The sequence below is a fragment of the Apis laboriosa genome, unplaced genomic scaffold (assembly GCF_014066325.1).
Source record: "Apis laboriosa isolate Shangri-la unplaced genomic scaffold, ASM1406632v1 scaffold17_cov146, whole genome shotgun sequence".
Classification (NCBI taxonomy): Eukaryota; Metazoa; Arthropoda; class Insecta; order Hymenoptera; family Apidae; genus Apis; species Apis laboriosa.
Window position 1 is genome coordinate 2,319,011 of NW_025222181.1, and position 23,504 is coordinate 2,342,514.

Consider the following 23,504-nt stretch of genomic DNA (forward strand, 5'->3'; position numbering starts at 1 on the left):
GTGGATGGATGATTATGGATAAAGAAACATCGATGAAATGTAATAGTGAATCAGGAAGCATAGTTTTTTTTCATCATTGGTTTATTCGTTAGGTGAGAAATTTCCCGCCGTTTTAACTGTTTCTATTATTTCTTTCAAGTAAATGGTTGGATAGCTACCCATCTAGAAAATCAATATTTCTTTTCCTATAATTTTATTGTTCAACCTTAAAACCACATAAATAGAATAGCTAAAATCATAGAAAATATTTAATGGTTCGAGTATATATCTTTTAATTAAATTATTAAATAATTTTCAATATCGAAAATTTAAAGATTTTATTTAAAAGAAAAAAGAGTTAGATGAAATATTTAATTGAAAAAAAAAAAAAAGAAAAGAACTCAAATCATCCAAATTATTTCCACTCGAAACAATTCAACTGAAAGAAATCCTATTAAAAAATTTAATATTCCAATTTTTTTCAATTTCAACTTACAGTCAAACCACTATTAAATATTTAAAAATTATTTTTCAAACACAATTATTTTCTCTATCCTCCAAATGATTTTTTCCATCAATTCTATACAAATCTCTACTAAATCTCTTCTCCATACTTCAAACATACCTTCTACCAATTCTTTCTTAAAAAACTTTCTTTCTATTCCATTTCAATACAAAAATTGCAAAGTCTAACAACAATAAAATCCTTGGATCCTCTAATCAAAATCAAAAACCATCCCTTTTCAACATCAATCACTCTCTCCATCCTTCAAATAACCTCTTACGCCAAATCTCAATTCATCCGCTCGCGTCACGACCTCTGGCGTCTCGCGCGGGCAAAGAGGAACGGCGACGAAATCCGGATCGCGGTCCACGATCCATGGATTTCGAGGCGGCCGCAGTAGCGGCGGACGCGCGCTAGTGTCGGCATCGGTGCTGCTCGTCCCTTTCCATATCCGTCATCTACCACCTCCTCGTTACGTTTCACGGGCCCTCGCGGTGGAACAGGCCAGCCTAGAAGAGAAGAACCGGTTCCTGTCGGCTGGTGGAAAGCGGCACGAGGCGGCCGCGAGCTTTAACCCGGCGCACACCGGAATCTCTCCTATCGTCTGCGGTGGATACGCTACCCTGAGCATGAGCACCTCGACTTTCGTGGGGTAAGCGTGCATTTTCCATTTATTGTTATCTGGAAACGAGGAGAGATTGTTAGTTGAGTTGTTGAGGATGAAGTGAAAGAAAAGTTGATTTTAGATAAGGAAATTTGACTTTTGAAGTAAGGAGATTTTTGGCAATTTTATTGGTAGATTCTTGGTTGGGTTGTTGCTGAAAAAATTGAAAGACAGAATTCAATGGAATTGATAAAATATTATTCAAATTGTATTCATATTATATTTAATTATTTAGTTTACTTACTTTCTGAAGGATTTTATATGCAACATAATGAACAATAATTTTTAATCCATTGTCCAAGAATCTTTGATTATTTGTTGTCAGGAAGATTTGAAGCTTTTTGATCAGAATGATCTGTAACAATAATAATCTTTCAGCTAAGATTCTCTTACAAAGTTACTGCAATTCAATATTGCACAGTGAATTAAGAAAATTTAGTTTTAGAAATAGATAATCTCAAAGTGACGAACAAGAAATATTATGTATACGTTAATTGAAACAAGTGATTCTAATGTCTAAATACATATTCTATTTGCCATTGAAGTCACAGAAAAAGTTAACTTAGTCAACAATACTATTCACATAATTAGAAATACTAGTTGCAAAATTTAACATTTTAAGTTAAAAACAAGTCACAAATTACAATAAATTTTCTAGTATAGTATTAAAAAAATAAATGTAGTTTCACTATAAATTTTTATAAATAAAATCTAACATCTTATTAAAAAATTACAATTAAAATTAATAAAAGAATAAATTCTCTTTTATAAATAAATTTTATCAATCATAAATTATTTGATTATTATTATAATTCATATTATACTTTAGATTTTTATATATATATTCAATTTTTGTATAAATATCCACCAACTTCACTCAACTAATTATTCCACTCGACATAAAAATATGAAATGCTTGTAACTTGTCATTTCATATAAGTTACAAAATTATTTTGCAAGAGGGTCCAGAAATGGAAAGATAGTCGAAACTGGTTTCTAGTTCGGCTCGACAGGACTCGACCAGTGAGGAGGTCCTGTTTGCTCCTTTTGCTACTTTCTGATTCAACTTCTTCTTCTCCTTTTTCTTCTTGTTTTTAAGATTGTTTAAGGGTTATCCTTGGGATACTGAATATACTGAAGAGCTTTGTTCCTATTTGTGTTAAATCGTATTTAATGAAAATGATTTAAAAATTTTCAAACAACAACCATCTTGCAAGTATTATTCTTTAATGTTTGTGAAGATTCTTTGATTAAAGAATGGCTGAGATTTCCGTGATCTGCGCAGTTGATTTTCCTTGGTTTCAAGTTGTACAGAAATAGCAGCAGCAATTTTGGAGCGCGTTAGGGGATTGGGAAAGGTCGGGATCCCGGTTCCATAGGGTCCATATAATATGGTGCGATTAAGAAATTCACGTAACCGGTTACGAGACTTTGTATTTTGCATTTCCAATTATATATTCGCACTTCAAATTATATATTTGTTATTTACGTTGCGTTAGAATGTACTTAATATATTGAAAAATGAATTTGTTTAAGCTGGAAAAGTGTAATCATTATTTTTAATTTTTATAAAGATATGAAAAGATAAAAGATAAATAGATACTTAAATATACCTTGATCTTAAAGAGAAATGAGACACTTTTATCAAAATATTGAACTTTTGGTAAAATTTTAATTTCTTCCTTCTTCTGGTATATATGGTAAATTTTTAAATATTGTATAAATTTTTTTCAAAGTTGTTAATAAGATATCAATATCTTATTTATAAGGATTGAATTCTTTGATCATCTTTCATAGAATTTTCTGAAACTTCTTAGCTTCACATTCACGCGTTTATTTAAAGCCACATAAAATTGCATAAATAGAGAATCAGTAAACAAAGTTGACTGCCAAGTGTGATTATTAGAAATAATAAATCTGGACCAAGTTTCGTCCATTTCATCGAAAATTTCTAAATAAATGTTATTAATCATACTTTTTTATTTTCTAATATATTACGATAAAATCGAGAATGATAGAGAAAAAAACCTCATTACTTGATGATGGCAATCCCAAGACTTTGCGATGATTCCAAGAAATAGCTTCTCGACCTATATTTCTTCTTTGAACAGGAAAACACCGAAGAGCATTCATCGAAAGATTCTTCGTTCGATGAATTGTAATGGTATATCGATTTTGATTAATCGCTTCCTTCCTATCGATTACTCTCGATCGATTCAATATTACTAACTAAATTACTAAATATCAGTACTTGTACATAATTGTTCTTTATATTTCTCTATATATTATTTATAAAGATCATCAACGTTGAATAAATAAATAAAATTTTGTATATATATAAATAACAAGTTAAAATTTTAGAAATTTTATCAGATTATATAAGGAAGAGAGAAATTTTGATCTATTTATAATACATAAATGAAACTGATCGTGTATCCATTTTGTGCACAACAATTTCCAACTTGGCAACCAACACTTAACCAATTCAATATGTTATAAATAATCGAGAAATTACGCGAAACCATCTTAGATTTGAAATCTTATCTCTAACTAAGAATTAACAACTTAATAAATCATATAGATTTTATACAAATAAGATAAGAATAAAGTAAGAAAATATTTTAGAAAGTAACTAACGTACCTAAAATCGATGCATCGAAGGGAAGTTCGTATGTTTATAGTTGCCACCCACGATGAGATTCTATATCTATGCGGATGAGTAATCTCACTGAACAGCTCGATGAAATAATCGATGCATCGAGATCGTTCGATTACCTCTTGTTCTTCATTTGCATTCCTTTTTCAAATTAAAATTAAAATCATTTTTTATTATTCTTTATTTTTATTTAGTGTAGGTTTACATTCATTCCTCTCATTAATATAAAGATCTCTTGTTTTTCATTTACATTTTCTCTTTTTCAAAATTAAAATTTCCACAAGATTATTTAATTTTTACTATTTTTAATTTACTATATAATTTATTATAAATTTCCATTTTCTTATTATTTAATATAGTCTTTTTTTTATTTATATAATTTTCATTAATATACGTTTACATTTTAATTTCTTCAAAATTAATGTTTTCATTTTTAATTTTCTAGAATAACTAGAATAGATGATTTACGTCAATTTCTCTTCTATTATTTTTCATTTTCATTAATACAAATTCATTAATACAAATTTACGTCACAGACGGGGTAATATATAGAAAGTAGCTTAAGGTGACGACAATTTTTGTATAAAAATATAAAATTTCTGGTTGGCCACGTTCCTTTATACTCGCACGCCTACGCTCTTGGACGTCTCGTTGATTGGAACCGCTCGTTGATTCTTGTTGCTAATGCGAAAAAAATATTGCATTGGACGTTAGACATTTTCGTTCACGCCAAAAATTTCATTCGTTCATTAGAATGAATCATTTCTATGTTACGTTAGATACAAAACCAATTGAATAATAAGAAAAATTCTATTCTAAATTATTAATTCAAAATCCCTAAATCTAATTCATTATTCAACATTCTTTAAAAAATTCTTCTTCAAGATTAAATTCACTTAATAACGAATCTCATAACTACATCCTTTTCAAATTCAAAATTTCAACATTTTAGATTCTATCCTAATATCTTCAATAAAAATTTAACATACATCAACATCATCATAAATATTCTGTCAATCAACTTTCCAAATTCTCCATAAATTCTTCTTCAAGGCCAAATTCACTCAACAGGGTCGATGGATCAAATCTTACAACTATATTCTCCTCAAAGGCGATGACACGTTCGATGGCCTCCACAGAGTGGATGGTCGAACGTTGGATGGAAATATAACGTTGGGTTTCTAGGTCCACGCCTACGAATCATCCAATTTTGAACGTCTCGGAACCTTGCTCGAGCTCATCATCCGATTCCATTCTCGTCTGATCGGATACGTGACTAGGCGCGGCGCATTCTCTCCGCAACATATACATATGTATATCCACGTAACGTCTCGTCATCAGGGAAATTTGCAGGTGTGAACGACCCTTCGATCGAGAGGGTACGGGAAAATTGTTCATTGCCACGTGTCGTTGCGGGCTGGCCGCGTGATGTATTTTTAAACGGTTCGTTGTATCGTTTAACCATTGCGTTTTCGATGTCGTACACTCTCTAGCCGAGGTGAATATATTTGAGAGTTGATCTCTCGAGAATTGCTCTTCAATTTTATGAGGAATGGACACTGCAATTGGAAGTGAAAATTAATTTCAATATCCTGAGAATTTTATTCTAAAAATGTATTGATAAGAGAATATTATTGATAATAGTTTTAAAAGGTCACTGGATAACTCTCGAGAGTTATTTTGGAAAATATTTTTTGCAAAGAAACACTGGATTAATGGACACTGAATAACTCTTAAAAATGTTTTTTCCAAATGGACTGTGTAATTTTTAAATGTATTTGTATAAGATTTGTTGACAAAAGTATTTTTTGGAATGAAGAATCATGTTAATAATGATTGTTCAAAATAATTTTGTTCCTCCAACAGTGTCCATTAATGAAAAATAACTTTCGAGTGCATATTTCAAGAATTTTATATTCTGAAATGGAACCTCTAAAATTTTAGATCAGAATTTGAACGTCTGTAGGATTTTGTTTAACCGGCTCATTGACCAATGTCGATGAAGTCAGCTGTTCTTTGAACTGTGTAGATCCCATTTTTACGGGATCATCGCTTTCTCCTTCCAGGATAATCCTCTTGAGTCTCTTTTTCTCTGTCTGTCAAAGGTAGATCCTATTTAGATTACGTTTCCTCCAGTGAAAGTACAACTATCTTTGTTCAACAAGTTATTCCAACTTCTTTCTTCGTCTCTTTCTTAATCTTCCTTGTGATCGTATTCTTATTAATATAAAGCCAATTGTCACATATAAAATTTCTTAGAAAATGAATCTTATAGATATGTATCTTATTTTGAAAATTATGCTCAACTTTATTTTATCTTTAATTCATTATAATTCATATTATTATACTCTCACGTTTGTTATTAAGTTTGCTTAAAGAAATATGAAAGAACTCATTATTCAGCTTTTTAATATTCCATAATCTTCTTCTTAAATTTTATTAACCTATGAATATAAAATGCATCAAAGATCAATATCCATATAAAGTATCCCTAAAAGATTGAATATCCAATCTAACCGAATAATTCCAAGGAATCAATTGTATATCTTCTTCTTTATAAAGCAACGAAAAAAAAAAATATATTTGCGCAAATTAGTTCGCGGATGGCTTAATATCGAACACACCGTCAGGTGTCTCTGGTTTTCCACAGTGGAGCCGCGTCGCGTCGTAACCCTAAAAATAAAATAATCGGAAGCATTTTGTGCGGCGCGGTAACGCGCAGGTCGGTTCGCGCTAAATTTAACACCACCTCGCGTATCTACCTAAATACACTTGTACAAGCCACGGCCTGTTGTTGGCTGGGTTCCGAGGATCGCGACAAGCGCGCCTCCACTCGCCCTCACCCGAGCTTTCCTCGGAGAGTTACCTCTTTCGCAGGATCCAACTCGATTTATATCCTTGAGAATCAGGATAATATTATTTTTTCGTGTAGTATCACTTTGCATTGTGTTTTAAAGTTTGTAATGTAGATTTTCACGATCAATGAAATTACATACAGGATATTAATGTATAATGTGGAACCACCTTTGGAGGATTGATTCTAAATATCAAAAGAAACAGAAAAGTTGATGTATAAAAATGAATGGAATGAAATGGTTGAAGCTTATTTTTAAATTATAAACAATTTACTGTATTTTTATACTTTGTGTTTATACATTGTCTTTTTAATCTCTGTAGCCAACGTCTTTGTGCAAATGGTTTTATAGTTCAGATGATTCGCACAATGCATAAGTTGTCATTGAAATGAATTATATATTTTGTTTGTTCGTTTTGTAAGCTGAAATATAATATGATTAATTTAAGTATCTACTGAAAACTCTAGGAAAATTTCTTTAAAATTAGGAATTTTTCTAAAATTTATTGTTCTAAGTGTATCCAAAATATTTAATTTGACTTAATAACTTTATAGAAAAGAATTTATTGTAAAATATTTAATCATTTTGGATTCCTGAGAATTTGAAAATAGAGATATCTACTAGCAAAGGATCCTCAAATAGTTTTTCTTACCGTTCTAAAAATTTCCAAAATATTTAAATTTGCAAAATTTAAATAATATTTGAATAATTTGAAATCATTTTTGCAAAATGCATATTTACTTTCTTAGTCTTATCACATTCATTAATTCCTGTAAGTTATTTGTAAGTTGTAAAAACTGGAACCATATATTCGTCGAATCATTTGAACCTTCATTGTTTATCATTTTTCTTGGTTGGTTCATCGCTGGAATTTCGTTTATCATCCAAACTTCTCATCGTGGAAACGATCGACGCGTTTTCCGAGAAAGTCGACCAGCTGAATTACGATCTCAGTCGTGATAACAATGACGTCACTCGTCTGATTCAATGTTAAAATTAGTCGAGAATCGAACCGGGTTCACGGTTGGTGGTATGATGGCAATTTTCGTGAAAATAATTTCATGAAAGTGAAATCTCGACCGTGAAAATTTACAAATTTTTACAAACGAAGCTTAACATGGTTCCATTTGATAAATTGTATGAATTGCAACATTTTCTATCTACTAATGAATGAGGAAATGAATTTTAACACTGTCAATCATTGTCCAAGATTCTATATACAGAAAAATATTACAAATGTTAATTTTGCTGATACAAAAAAAATATTCAATAATTATCAAAGTATTCTCTTATACTATTATAAGAAATTTTGAAAAATAATTGAATGAACTATTGAGATTATAATATTGAGATATGAGAATAGTTGGATTAATATTATTTTGTTTATTTATATTATATTAGTTAATCTCTATTTTATGAATATATATAAAGTGAGAGATCAAAATATTCAAAAACGAGATGGCACGTGGCACCAATAGTTATGCCAAGATAAAAGCGACCTCGTGTCGATTCTATTCTCCAAAATTCTATTATTAAAAGAGATTTTCGCACGAGACCACGAGTTTGTTGTGAGTTCAACATCGTTTTACGAAAGATATTTCTATATTTTCAGATCAGAGCATTCTTGGATATCTTGAGTTCTATATGACAGAACTTACTTATTTGTTTTTTTAAGACAGAAAGAGAACAATGATTTTTAAAAATTTTAAAATTATGAAATAATACTGTAATTATTATTAATTAATTACAGTGTGATATTTAAAACATAAGGAACATAAAAAATAATTAATAGTTCTCTTATCATTCAAATTTTCAAAATTTTTAACTTTGAAATTGAAAATAAATTAATTCATTCATTTCAATAATTGTGTTACGCATAATTTTTAAATTTAAAAAAATATATTTATCCAACTCTCTCTCTCAATATTCGTGAAAAAATTAAATTAATTTTCAATACTTACCAATATTTAATTCCTTTAAAAATAAAATCTTCTGTTTCATAATTTTTAAAAAAAAAAAATTATCTCTTCTTATCTTTTCTTTGATCATCAATTAACAAACTTTCAAATTACAAATCCTTTTTCTGATTGATTATCAATTAACAAATTCTTGGAAAGAAAGTTTTAAAAAGTTCAGTAACCCTGTCGAAAACGTGACGAGCAAACACATACTTGAATAACACCAACAATTCGAACTGCAAAAATAGAAAACCATCAATATTGAATATAGTAGTTGACCGCTCCTTGAAACCACGCTGCAAAAATATCACCGCTTTAAATAGCGAATCATCATAAGCTACACGCAGTTTCGTCAGTGAAATATAATTGCCGCCCACTTTTCGTGTCATGAACACGCTTCACGATGAATATCGAGTACCTGCTGATAGCTTCATCGATTATCATTCAATATCCACTTATATTGATTCTTGAATCGAACCATTTTCTAATAAAATAAATATTACATAGATCAGATATTTCTTATTATTTCTCTGGCAAATTATCAAATATATGAGCTTTGAGTATCTTCGAGGAATAAATTAAAAATTATAAAATTTATCAATCTTTCATTGAAATTTATTTAACTATTATCTATGAATTTCTCTTTTTTCACACAGATAAGAGAAAGTGGAATATTATATTATTCAAAACTATATAAATTTTATCATTTATAATTAATTTTTTTATTAATTTTTTATTAATTTTTTATTAATTTTGAAAATTTAAAATCTTTTGAATAATATATTTTCAATTCATTAGAAGATGTAAAAAAAAATGTTATAAATTCAAAGGGTTGAAAAGACACACAGTATATGTTCTCTAGACTTGGTAAAATAATTAAACGATTCAACCTTCGTACGAGGAGAAACTTCCATAAAAGGGATTAAGCAATGAAACATGGTCGAGTCATCGAAAGATAACTGGCGGTCACGTAAGTGTATGTGGGTTACCGCTCGTTCCTTGATAATACCAAAAGCAGTTCAGCTGGCTGATTGCGAAAACGGTAGCTGCTACCGTGTCGCAAAGTAAATAAATTGAACAGTGAAAATAGAAAGTTCGATTCAAATACCAGTTTTTAGAATCATTTTAAAACTTACTTGATATTTAAATCATAGTTATATTTTTTAGCAAAATACTTTTCAATGTAATTTATTCTTGTGCATAATAAATATGTGACAGAAAAACATTGAATTTACAAGCAAGCATATTCACCTGTAAGAATTATACCATTTTAATTTAATTAATCTATATTTAAAATAGATTATTGTTTTATTACTTATATTGACAACCAAAAGTATAAAAAGTTTTAATATTGATATAAGGATTAAATAGTGAATGCAATATAATAAATTATGATAATAAAGAATATGATATATTAACACTATGATAACACTTGTAACATGATTATTAATTATTAGTTAAATATTCAATATTATTTTTTCAATTATTATTCAATTTTATTTTTTATTATTTCTACTTTTTATTTTTCAAATTATTATATTTTTCTAGAGACATAAAAAATTTTATTATTTGTTAATTTATCTAAATTATACTCGAAACTAGCTTGTCTTCATAGTGTTAAAGGAAAAATTATTGAGCTTAATTTTCAAAATGAAATATAAAAAGATATATATATATTTGAAAATTTCATAAAAATTACTTTCATTAACATATTATTAATTACGAAATGAGCTATTTTGACAACAGATGCAATATCACATATGTGCATCGAAATGCCAATATCATGTTATGTGACTCAATACTTGAATACTGCATTCCATAGATAACGCAGGAATGCATCCAGTTACCATTACATAAGAAAATCTTCATCGTTATCTCTTTAAGCATTACTACTACAATCATTTGATTAATTATCTTTCAAATTATGGTGTTATTTGGATGATGCAATGTAATGAAAATAACTCTTACATATTGTAGATTGGATCTCGTCCATTATTATCATCCAAATTAGTATCTATTTCTTTTTTTATTTATTATCTCAGTGCACTGACTGTGATTTAAATAATCACTATAATTGCTCGACATTGATATTGCGAAGATATTAATAATAATTCGTAAAAAATTAATCCTTTACAATTATATAAATTATTATCTTATATACTATATATATACTATACTATACTATCTCTAAAAGAATTAAAAAAAGAATTTAGAAAATTAAATTTTTATTTAAATCATTGCAATTAATGATCTGCAATAACTGTTGTATCCTGTTAAGTGAAATGTTTTTTTTTTTCAGGAATTCGGACAGCAGTAACGTCCTATCGACAGGTATGTACATAAATACCAAAGTAAAATAATTATTCACGAACCTCATTTCTCTCGAAACGCTGAAACGAAGATATGCGATGTATGCAAATAACTGCTGCCTCGTGATAATCAAGGAACGAAAAGCTAAAGATATGCAATTAGATGCGTCGCTTCAAAGTTTACAAATATTTCTGAACATTCATCAATAATGTATATTTATGTTGTTTAAAATATCTTCTACCTAAAAACAAAGAAAATAAAAAATAAATTTAAAAAAACAAATAGATGATTTTTTTTTAAATTTGAAAGATTTTCATGTTTTTTTTATTTCGAAATTAATAAAAAAAATAATACTCAGTAATTTCCCATGTATTATCATTTATACAAAACATCTATCTTCATAAATTTTAAATTCCATCATGTATATTTAAGATCCACTTTCACAAATGCGAAGTTCAACAAAAGTCTGGAAAACCAAATTTACCGTTCGCTATTAACTGTCATTCTACGATTTTATGATTCACACAGTGAATACCATAAAAAAATTGCATACCAAACTTATCTGCAACTTGTGCAAAAAACTTTCGCTCGTTTATATTCTCAAATATAATCGTGGTATTAAAAATTTGAATAAATATCAATATGAAATTTGCTATCCGTATCATAGTTTCAATGTGGACATTATCTATCTAAATATTATTAAAAGTTACAAATTGTATAGAATCTATTAATCTCAGAATACTTTAATATCAAATATTAAAATCAATTCTATCAAATTTGAAATTCTACAATACAAACAATACAAATAATCACACTATATTAATTAATATATAATTTATAATTAATATAACATTTAATAATATTTAATTATATTTAATAATAATATAATAATTAATATATAATATATAGAATAATTATATTCTCTTCTTTCTCCTTCTGTTCTTTATCATTTTTTTCTTTTGTTTTTTTTTGTCAAACTTTTCTTTTTCCTTCTCTTTTGCTTCTATATTCTGTTTTCTCCCCATTTTTTGTCACGATTTTTCTTCTTCTTTAAATATTTCCTTTGTCAAACTCTTTCTCTCTCTTCTGTCCTTCTTTATTATTCTTGCTTTCTTCCTTTCAATTTCTTTTCTCTCTCTCTCTTTCTACGCTTGCATTTCTTTGCTACTATTCTCTTTTTCTCTCCTTTGTTTCCTTCTTTTCCTATTCTTTTGTGTCATTCTCTTTCTTCTCCACTTTCAAATTTTTCTTCGCTTTTTTATCAGTTCTTCTTCACATGTTCCTTTATCAATTCCTCCTCACATGATCATTTATTAATTCTTCCTCCTTGTTTCCTTTATCAATTTCTTCTTCTTTTTCCTTCAATTTCGCCTCTTCCACTCTTTCAATTTTTCTCTTTCCCTTATTCTGTTATCTTCTTTCGTCACTCTCATTTTCCTCCTCCTCTCCTTTATCATTTTCTTTCTTTCATCTTTTTATCCTCCTTTATCATCTTCTTACAAATTTTGCAAATTATAATCTATCATATTTCAATATATTTTAATATATAATTATAAAATTTTTTATTGAAGAAAATTTTTCTATGCAAAAAAATTTATTTAAATGTTTAATTAATTGTTGATTGTATATCATAATATACCTGTTATAAAACTTATTATTTAATATTCATTATATGTAAAATTAGTTTGACGTTTCGAATTAAAAAATCAATGATCAATATGATACACAGATGAGAAATAAATTTAAACCTTGAAATTAATTTAAATTTTCGATTTGATATGCGAGAGAGTGTTAGCTTGATAAATATTACTAAATATCTTGGCGAGAGTTCAGAATTTCCGGTGAGCCACACGGAAACGTGTGAACGATGTGCGCAACATACCGCATACCTGACCTCTCGTTAGCATTCCATTAAATCGGTAATCGTTGCAGGACTTTATCCTCCGCCTCCTCCACCGCCACCACCGCCTCCGGTACCTAACCAGGTGCCGGCCATGAGAATCAACACGGCAGAGGTAAGCGGAAGATCGGCAATTCGAGTTCAGTACACGTTCGTCGTTCATTGCGAGCGTATCTCGTGGATTTTGTCGAGATGATCTGAAAATTTTAAAGAATTAGAAAAGAAAGTAATTAAATATTTCCTGTGTTTATCCTATAATTTTTTTTTCTTTTTCTTAAATATTAGAATTTTTTCAATAATAGAAAATGGTGAGTGTTAAAATGAAATGTAATTATAGTTATGAAAATTTTATTTCAGAAAAAGAATTTAGAAATTAATGAATCGTAATATTTTATTAAATTAAATCATTCTCTTTTTAATTAAATAATAAAAAATGGTTAGAATGAAACATTACTTTCCTGGGAATATATTTGTAAAAAATGAACGAATAGGAACGAGATTACGAGGAATTCATGGAGAAAATATATAAAGATCCGTCACGAGGAATTAAAGTCTGTAAATTAAGACGCCACTCAAGGTCTCTGTATTTTCTTTGTTCCATATTTATTTTGGTCCAATGTTTATTTTTAACTTCGGGTTTTTTGTCCAGATATAAATTTAAATATAATCTGAAATCATTAAAAGAATGAATCAAACAAAGAAACAATATCAAATATGCTTTTACAATTTTTACAAAAAATACATACCTCGATATTACTTATCTTATTCTCAAAAATGCAAAAAATTTACAATTTATCGAAAAATAAAAGATTTATATCTCATTGCTCATTAATTAACAACTAAAAATAGAAAAATATATCGATCCAAATATTAAATCTCAGGCGCCAACAACGAGAAAACCGTTGATACCAAGCAACGATGCATACGAGCCACCAGCAGCAATTCAAAACGCGATGCTGACTAAAGACAAGAAGCCCTTCACGTACACGCCTGGAATGGGCGGGAAACTGGACCTTTCCCAAATTCGAAGCCCTCGAATGGCGCGCAGGGTAGCAAAAAACGCCAATGATGAGGGAATCGAAGGTCCTCCGAAGTCAGCACTTGAATCGAAGCCGACACCAGCGCCCAATACAACGAATTTATTCATTCAACCTCAAGTAGCGATACCTGTCTTCCCGACCAATATTCCGGCTCAACCCTCGGTCAACAGGACACCTTCCACACCACCTGCTAACAGGATTCAACCTAGTAGTAAGTATTAGTTCATTCATTTTTTTTTCATTCAATTTTATTGAGATCTTTATTTAATTATTTTTTGAATTTTTAAATCTTTTCCTATCACAGAGAATAATATGAACATATAATGGATATACCAATAATTGTTTATGGTTTCAGCTCCAGAAAAGCAACCAGAGTCGCCGAAAGCCAAAGTAGAGACCAAAGTAATCCCCACAATCGCAGTTCAGCCGAATACTCCTGAGAGTCCAAGCACTCCAACCCAAGTGACTTTGACAAAGGCACCAACACCGTGGCTCCAGAACAAGAATAAACCACAAGAAGAATTACCTGAATGGGCAAAACGATCTAGCGTGAATAAACAAAGCTCAGTTGAGAGTCCAACATCACCTCCAGTTTCCTCATCTTTGATTCAACAACCTCAATCACCTCAATGGCAACAAACTCAGCAGAGGCAGCAACCAGTTCAACAAAGGCCTCAATCTCTGCCACAAATTCAACAAAGACCGGTCCAGATTCAGCAACAATCTCAACAATACCAGTACCAACAACCTCAGGGTCAACAATTCAATCAGCAACAGAAACGTCCTTTCTCTGGTCCTCCTGTAACACAACAGACTAATCCTCAGACTCAGCATCAAGAACGTGTGATACCTATTCGAGTGAGTGTTTATTATTATCTAAAATATAGTAAAATTTCTAAACATTCATTATATTTTATTGGAAATAAATATTAATTTTTTCAAAATATAAAATAATTTATGCAAAAAAAAAATCTGTTCCATTATCCAAAAATTCCTTTATAACAGTCTTGTCTTTTGTTTGAGTAATGGAAGTTCTACTGTTATTATTAAAGAAATAGCTAACTTAACTGCTAATGGTTTATTTCTAGATTGAAGATAGGCCGTCTGTTTTCGACGTGAAACCGGAACCTGGCCATCATCAGTTCAAGCAACCGAGTCCGCACCAACAGAGATGGGGTCAGCCAACTGTTCAGAATCAGAGTCAAGTACGGAATCAGATGCAGAATCAGATGCAGAATCAGATGCAGAATCAAGTGCAGAATCAAGTGCAGAATCAGATGCAGTCTCAATCGACAGGTGGCGCGTACATTATACCTATCATGATTGAAGGAAATGATAAGAAGACTGGTGCAGCAATTACTTCGAATTCTTACTCGCAACCGATTGTCAGGAATAATATGCCTAATGCTGAGAATCAGAATACGAGAGTGTAAGTTGAACAATTTTTTGTTGAGTCGTTAATTATTATAAGTTTTGCAAATATATTTATATTTTTACACACACAATTAATTTCTATCAAATTCAGCTTCAATCATTAATTTTGTCTGCATTTAATGCAATATAATTCAAAATTTAATTTAATCTTTTATTGAATCCAAATTTTAGAGCGACCCAACGTATTATACCTGTACAAGCCCAACAGTCGGATTCCGTTCCGGTTCAGTCTCGATCCTTTAGAGTTCTTCAGAAGATCACAGATACGGACACGGCAAACGATGTGGACACTGAACAGATGCGAAAACTTCAATTATCGGAGGATGATAGGATTTTGATGAATAAATTCAAGGAACAAAGTACGATATAACATTATATTAAATTTATAATAAAATCGATTATAATAAATAAAATTATAAATTTTTGATTGTTTAATCAATTTGATTTTTGTTACCTTTTTTTAAACAGTCGACAACGAATCTTCTCTCCATCACGAGGAAGATCCGAGATATCGTGGTGGGGCCATACCCTCTCGAGCCTTCCGCTTCTTGCAGACTATGACGGAATCTGGCGATGCTCCTGTTGTGAACACGAGTAAGTTTTATTCAAAGATGTAATAGAGAGAAATATTTTATCATATTCAAAAGAGATAAATCAGTGAAACCTTGCATTACAGCGCAACGACCACCGTCAGCTATTAATAAGAAGCAGAACAGGAATTCGAAGACTTTTGGTGAGTAAATCAATCTCTCAATTAACTTTTGATTAACATTTTCACGATGTATCTAAATCTTCTTTCATGTAATTCACAATTAAACGATCTTTTAATATAATATTTTATAGTGATTTTATTGAGAAAATATTTATTTTTTTCAATATAATTTTGAACTTTTAAGTGCAATTCTATAATTTTACAGTTTGTCAGTTTATTTAATTTCTTAAAATGTAATATTATAGAAGAAATGCAAGCAAATCTACCACCAAGTGAACAGCAAGTTCCAGAGCCAAAGAAATACATGGGCAGTGCAATTCCCTCCAGATCTTTCAGGATATTACAAGCGATGACAGCGCCGGAAAGTGTCGGTGAGTATCGATCTATGAAATTAAAAGACATCATAAAATTTAATAAATTCTTAATCTCTTTTTTTCCAAATTCAAAAAAAAAAAAAAAATAAATAAATAAATAAAAGAAAAAAGAAAAACGCGGTTCAACAACATGTTCATAATTCACGCAAGAACACGCTACTCGTTCATGATGAATTAATCGCAACAAGCTTCTATTGACCCTTGTATACATTAATTTTCAGTGACAAGCGTCTTTATAATTTCTAATTTAATGATTAAAAACTTGAAGTAACGATTGCGTGCCGTCGCTAGAACGTCCCCGAATCCTGTGTTCACAGGAATAACGAAAATTCCTTGGTATATCGTTCAGCTCGATTGAAACACTTTTCACTCTTCTATTTTAAAAATTATTTTGTTAAAGAGAAATATATGGTGTGTTGTAAATTACAATCATAATTTCTGTATATTTAATTAGTGACACAAATTAATCATCGAGCAACGATGAAATATTACGAAATTTGAAACAAAAATTATAAAAATTGTGATTACTGTTGACATAGTTTTTAAAGATGAATTATTCAAAAACATGGTAGGTGAAATTATCCATCTATTTTCGTCGAATAGTATTATAATGATATATTAGTAATCAGATATTCCTTGTGTTAGATAACCAAGAAAATTCTATTATTCCTTTTAGGATAAAAAAATATATTACAAAATAAATAATTATATTGATTTATAATTGAATAACTATTAAAACTTAAAATTTGAATTTCTTTGAATTATTTGAGTTATTCTTTGAGTTATATATTTAATGCGTTCAATCACAATGAATTCAAAAAATATATTCAAAAAATTTATCATAAGATCCATAAAAGAAAATTTCTTGTTTTCATTCTTCTTTTTGTTAAACCTGACAAATTATTAATTATTTCCAAAAATAGAAAGTATTAAAGAAAAGTTTTTCATTTTCAGAAATTATAACTTTTATAAAATCGATATTTATAAATTTTTTCCAGTTATCAAAATCAAAATATCAGAAAAAAATATTTTAACAAATAAAATATTAATTTTCTATATTTCTTGGTTATCTGATGACATCGTCCGATTATCGTCATAAATAAAATCGATTTTTCAAAAATAGTTTCTATTATACGATAATAAAAATTAATGTACAAAAAGTATGGCAAGCTACGATGGACTTGGGTAACTTAACCGGGAATGTTGCATGTACTATTAATCGATTTCACATGTGTTTAATTCTCGCTGGGATTTTAATATTATTACAAGTGATCACTTGCATGTAAATGGATATATTTACGAATATTCTGGACTCTAATCATCTTGTCCAGAATATCCTAAGAAGCATGTCTTCCTATTCGAGCGTAAATGATCGCTCGTTCAATGGTCGAAAATCATCGACTGGTTTTGCGTTCACGACAAAATTTTCGATCGTTTCCTTTGAACACAGGATCTCACACGATTTTTTTTTCTTTCTCTCTTTCTCTCTTTCGTTTCGTGATTATAATTCGTCGCTTAATCCTTTGCCCAATCTCGCTTGTCCATCGATTTTTCAGAGCCAATTAGAAGATCATACGTGTTAGACATTTATTTTGAAAATATTATAATGAAAATATTATAATAGGTTTTAAAAAATGTATAGAATTTTTTTTAATTTTGAAGATTCAATTACTAATTTTTAGCATATATAATTGAAGAATCGTGATATATTTTTTAATATTCTTTGTAAATAATGATACAAGTACAATAAAAGTGTGTACTAAGCAAACATTCGAATTCCTCAGTTATCGCATGAAAAATGCTCGAAATATTTTCTCGATAATTATTCCGATAATATGAGATAATATCTTATGTATATATGTACATATGTCGAAATCTGCATTTCTTATCTAATCTTTTATCTTTTTACTTTTTTATTAAAATTTAATGATTGATACTGTGAAGAGAAATAAAAGTTTTGAAAATTTCAAAATCTCATAAATTTCTATATTCAATTTATTTGCAATTTAAAAATTATATAATGAAAACGAAATAAATGTCTATCACTCGTTCTTCCATTCCCCAAACCAAAAAATTAAAAAAGAACCCAAAAAAACTTCGCATAAGAAAAAATGCGAAGATCAAAGCACAAAAAAAATAAACGCAGAGAAAAAGGAGAAAAAAAGGACAAAAGGGAAAAACGCAAGACCACATCACCATCCCAAAAATGGGAACAGTTGAACTTCTTTGTCTGAATGCATTCTGCTGTTTGTTGTAGCCACGCAAGAAAATCGTCAAGCAGATTACCACTGCCAAACAGAGAATAACGTGCCGGGCAATCAGCAGGGTGTCTTCCTCTCTCCTAGTCCGCCATTTTGGACCCACGACAGCGGTTGGTGGGGTTATTATCCTCTTCTTTATCCTGGGATTTCAAATGAACCTTATCCATATCATCCTGATAATACAGCCTATATATATTTTCCCATTTACAATCAAAACTGTCCATCTTACCCTCAATTTGATTCAACCAATTGTAAAAATTCTTATTCTAATGTTTATCCACCTTACATGGTTCCTGTTTCTTTACAAAATTGTAATAATTTTAATCACAGTTGTGAACAAGCCAATAATGACATGGATGTATCTAAAATTCCTCCTATGAATATTCTGGATATTCTAGAAAATATTCAAGAGAATAATGAATTGGAAAATAAAGTTTTAAAAGAAAATAATGATGCAAATTGTCAAGAACAATGGGAAAAAGGAAATGATATGGCCAGAACTGCTAGTAATAATAGCAGAGATAGTGACTGTACTACTGCAATGAATATCACTGATGAAGAAGAATTTCCTGATGAAATAATTGCATCAGAGGAAAATAAGAATGATCAGCAGTCTGAAAAATCAGAAATTAAATCTTGTCCCAATGGAAGTCTCAATGTAAATGTTCCAAATTATACTTACATTGATACTAGTGATTCTAGTGATTCTAGTGATTCTACTGATTCTAATAATTCTACAGATTCTGAATCACAATCTGACAATGAATCCATTATTGAATCATCTAAAAGTGACAATAATTCTGAGGATTCTTCTTCTGATAGTGATGATTCTGATTCTTATTTGGCCTATTCCACTGGGTTGAATCCTCATGGAAGATTGGATAAAAATGACAATGAGAGAAATTCAATGAGAGATTATTCCAATAAAGAATATTGTAATGAAGATCAAGAAGCATCTTTCAAAAACAATATTGATTTTGAATCAGATATGGAAGAACAAATGGAAAAGAAAGAAAAAAAAACAGATATCAATACATTTCCTCATAAATTAAGTGTAATTTATGAAGATATTGAACGTCCAGACTCTGAAAGTCCTAGACCACAAATTAAAAATGTTAAAGATTGGAATAAGACACCTTTTGAAGCTACTGATGATCCTCCTGATGACTCTGATGCACCTACTGTCAGTGTGAGTTTGCCACTGAGGTTCAAATTTTCTGTATCTGAAAATAATGAGGATGTGACTACTGTAATTGTTGGAGATAGTACTATTAAGCCTGATAGAGATTATAATAATAGAGATTATAATAAAGAAGAAAAAGAAAAAAAGAAGAAATTAGAAATTCAAGAAAATAATAATCATTTAGAGAAGATCAATGATGTATCTGCGAATTTTCTGATAAAAAATAATACCAGTGTAAATTTCACTGTTAAGAAAGAGGTTAAGAAAGAAAGTTTCGATGACAAGCGAAAGGAAAAGAATCATTCTAGAATAAAAGAAGATGAAGATCCTGTTGTACCTCATGTGAACTTTACTTTAAGAAAAATTCCAACTAGATTTAATAAAATTAATTTCGAAGAGACAGTAGAAACGGAGTTCACAATCAAAAGAAAGTCTAGTGTGAAGAAAGAGGAAGATAAAACGATCAAGGCTCAAGAAGAACACTTAAACAGTACCAACGTGAAAAATAATGATTCAGTTGGTAAAGAATCTTTGAACAAAGAGAATAACACTGTTTATATTACAAGAATAAAAGAAACCAATTTAGAAACTCACGATATTAATAGAAATATTTTAAAACCGGAAGTGATCGTTTCAGAGTGCAAGTGGACAGACGACTCAAATAAAGAATATTCTAATAAATTCCAAAATACAAATTCTAACCTAAAAGATGAAATATCTTTAAAAAACAATAATTCTTTAAAGAAGAATAAAATCGAAGAAAATATCGACGAGAAGGCAGGAAAAGAATCAAAACATCTATTAAATGTACAGAATTCTCGGGAAGAAACAGACGACGAAGATAGTGGCGTCACTTCAGACATGAGTCGTATGATTTCAGAAGTAGACACAGATTCAGAATGTACTTTCTCTAAAAATAGAAAATATCAAAGAACTCAAACTCACTCGAGATTGTTCAGACTTTTGAACGATGATTCGATTCTTCCAGAAGATACAGAAAAAATTAACCAATCTTCATCAAGAGAATACTTGAGTCTTCCTCTGAAGAGCAACAATTTTAATTACGACGAAAATTACTGTTCCAATTATTCTAGTGGTGTGACTTCTCCCGAATATTCACCCATCAGTGAACAATCATGGAAAAGACTGCATGATGCGGATCAAAATGGTGATGTGTATCGTCGACAAGATCGAACTTCCTGCAAGGAGGACCCATATTATCAAGCATGGAAAATGCCTAAATCTTCAACTCCTGTATTGGACCATGATGTGGTACCATCATTAGCCTTCAAGGTACTCGAAAGTCGAAGGCCACCCTGGTCTTACAAAGTGAACGTCCTTTGTCCTAGAATCAAAAGCACAAAAAGCGTGCCACAGACATTGAAAACAGGCAAACAAACGAATTCCACGGTATCCTCTTCTAATAATTCCTCATCCTTTCAAGCTAACCTGAAAAATGACCATTGCTGATGGCCCGGGGCAGAATGAGGCCGCGTTTGGCCGCGAGCAACCACGGACGAGCCTCGCGCAACTTTTCTCTAGATTCGCAAGACTGGGCTGACTATATGCCCGGGGGGGCTACAGGCTACGTGGTTTTTTTTTCTATCGGTACATATGGTTTCCATATATTCATCTATTCGCATTTCTTCCTGATTTTTTGTATATTTTATTTGTTTTCTTTTTTTTTTATTTTTTCGTAATTGTATAAAAAAAGGCTCATATGGCTCATAAATTTTAATAATTTTGACTCGATGAGATGAAAAATTTATGCCCTTTTTTATATAATTATTTAGTTTTTTTTTATTTAATTTTTCTTCTATTATTCTAATGTTTTTTTCTATTTTTTTCTTTGTTTCTTCTTCTTTTTCTATTTTATTCGTATTTTAAGTTTGCGTTGCTCTCGAAGGCCACTGATCCTGTAAATGGATAATTTTTATTTTCTTTTTTTTCGCAATTTTCTTCACTCCGCGAACGAATCGATCCTTTTAGCCATGATTCGAAATTTCATTTTTTTTATTTTTCTTTTTACTCTTTGCTCAGATTTGCCACTAGCTTATTGGTTAAAATGTTTCCTGTATCTTGATTTTTTGTAATCATTTTCGTTTTTGTTGATTTTCTCTTATCCTTTTCTTCATTCTTCAATCAATCGAATGATCTCGATCGATAACGAACGAGATAAATTGTTGTTTATGCTATCGCAGTGTTTTTTAATATCAAAATGTTTATATACAAAGTTTATTATTCACATTCTATTTCAGAATTCAAAAGTGTGAACGAAACGAAGGCAAAATGTGATTTATTTTAATCAATTCGTAACAATTACTAACAATATTTTTGCATTGAATATGTTCCCAATAAAAATTTTGTACATGCATCGTATAATTGATCGTAAATAATGCAAATCATGCTTTTACTATAGCAATAAATTAGCATGCATGCATGCACGATGCATTGTTTCATTTGCCATCGATTAATAGCGCGACGATTATATCGCAATTTATCGAATCGATTGTTTGGATTTATCAAATCGATTAGAATTGATTATCGTTAATTAAATTAAGAAACTTGATGATCGATAATCGGTCGATCGTTAATAATTATTTATTGAAATAATTTATATTTCATTACTTTGATTAGTTTAATATTATGTTATAAATTATTGCTCGAATAATGATTATTTTTTATTATTGTTTTACTAATATATTCAATTCAGATATGTGTATTCAAATATTATCAATTTTAGTGAATTATAGTGTATTAAAACTTAAATGGAAGTCATTTGCTATATAATATTTAAAGTCAAAAAAATAAGATGCTATTTTTAAATGTGTTTTTGAATGGTTAACTACATGGTTAACAAACTAGAAAAATATAAAAATAAATAGAATAAATTAGAATTCTTCATAAAAATCGTAGCGCAATGAAGTTCGACGTTTTGATATGCTCGCAATTATTCGATTCACCATTTTTTATAAAATTTACAAAATAGGATAATAGATTATAGAAATGACATCGTTTTTTTCAATTTTTAGGTCCAGATGCAACGGATTACTGAGCAAGGACGAGTGCTTCCTTTGGAAACATGGCATTGCTAGTGTGTTTTTCTTTTTTTTTTTTTATTTTTTATTTTGTTTACGATTCGTAACGATTCGTTTACACGACGACCATCGATACCGTAGGATATTTTCCTGAACTTTCATATTTTCCTATGTCGCCCATATAAGGTTTCGTCTTGCCCCCATTCACTATCTTCTTTGTTTTATTTCTTCCTTTTTATTCCTAATCCCATATGTGTGCACATTGTTAGGGGATAAAGATTCTTAGGAAGATCGATCGATCATTCAAACGATTGATTAATAATGTTTATTAACTATATTAAAAATCACATGACCAATTTTTAACTTTTAAAGATTGAGAAGAGTTGAAAAAATAAATGGTCATAATTTCGATTTTCATTGTATGCCATTTTCATTCGAGAGGAAATTTTATCTAATTAAGACGCGAAATGTATTTTTATGGATTCATGTTACCTTCTAATCTGTCATTGTGCTATATTTATGTAAGTTGTGTAAAATAAATTATTTGTAAAGTTCATTTTAATCTTCATTTCGAATCAGTCTGTCTATCTTTGATACAATCTTTCATCAAGGTAAGAATAAATACATAAAAAATT

The 23,504-nt window shown here is 29.7% G+C and overlaps 1 protein-coding gene and 3 long non-coding RNA genes across 4 annotated transcripts; 1 reads left to right on the plus strand and 3 right to left on the minus strand.

The window, feature by feature from the left end:
* The first annotated feature begins 781 nt into the window (after positions 1 to 781).
* Positions 782 to 23,432, plus strand: LOC122711657 (putative mediator of RNA polymerase II transcription subunit 26). Its single transcript, XM_043930660.1, has 12 exons — positions 782 to 1,136; positions 10,917 to 10,948; positions 12,860 to 12,942; positions 13,709 to 14,078; positions 14,223 to 14,725; positions 14,956 to 15,296; positions 15,473 to 15,660; positions 15,770 to 15,895; positions 15,978 to 16,034; positions 16,259 to 16,384; positions 18,645 to 21,124; positions 22,864 to 23,432. Exons 1-12 carry the CDS (start codon positions 1,114 to 1,116, stop codon positions 22,924 to 22,926), a joined length of 4,392 nt encoding a protein of 1,463 aa, XP_043786595.1. The 5' UTR covers positions 782 to 1,113; the 3' UTR covers positions 22,927 to 23,432.
* Positions 4,264 to 6,048, minus strand: LOC122711663. The gene is made up of 3 exons (XR_006346141.1): positions 5,735 to 6,048; positions 4,794 to 5,363; positions 4,264 to 4,485 (listed from the first exon to the last, which is right to left on the minus strand). It is a non-coding gene; the product is annotated as an uncharacterized LOC122711663 (long non-coding RNA).
* LOC122711664 lies at positions 6,989 to 9,188 on the minus strand. Its single transcript, XR_006346142.1, has 3 exons — positions 8,621 to 9,188; positions 7,312 to 7,872; positions 6,989 to 7,081 (listed from the first exon to the last, which is right to left on the minus strand). It is a non-coding gene; the product is annotated as an uncharacterized LOC122711664 (long non-coding RNA).
* LOC122711662 lies at positions 10,957 to 11,732 on the minus strand. The gene is made up of 3 exons (XR_006346140.1): positions 11,481 to 11,732; positions 11,282 to 11,393; positions 10,957 to 11,168 (listed from the first exon to the last, which is right to left on the minus strand). It is a non-coding gene; the product is annotated as an uncharacterized LOC122711662 (long non-coding RNA).
* Positions 23,433 to 23,504: the final 72 nt, after the last annotated feature.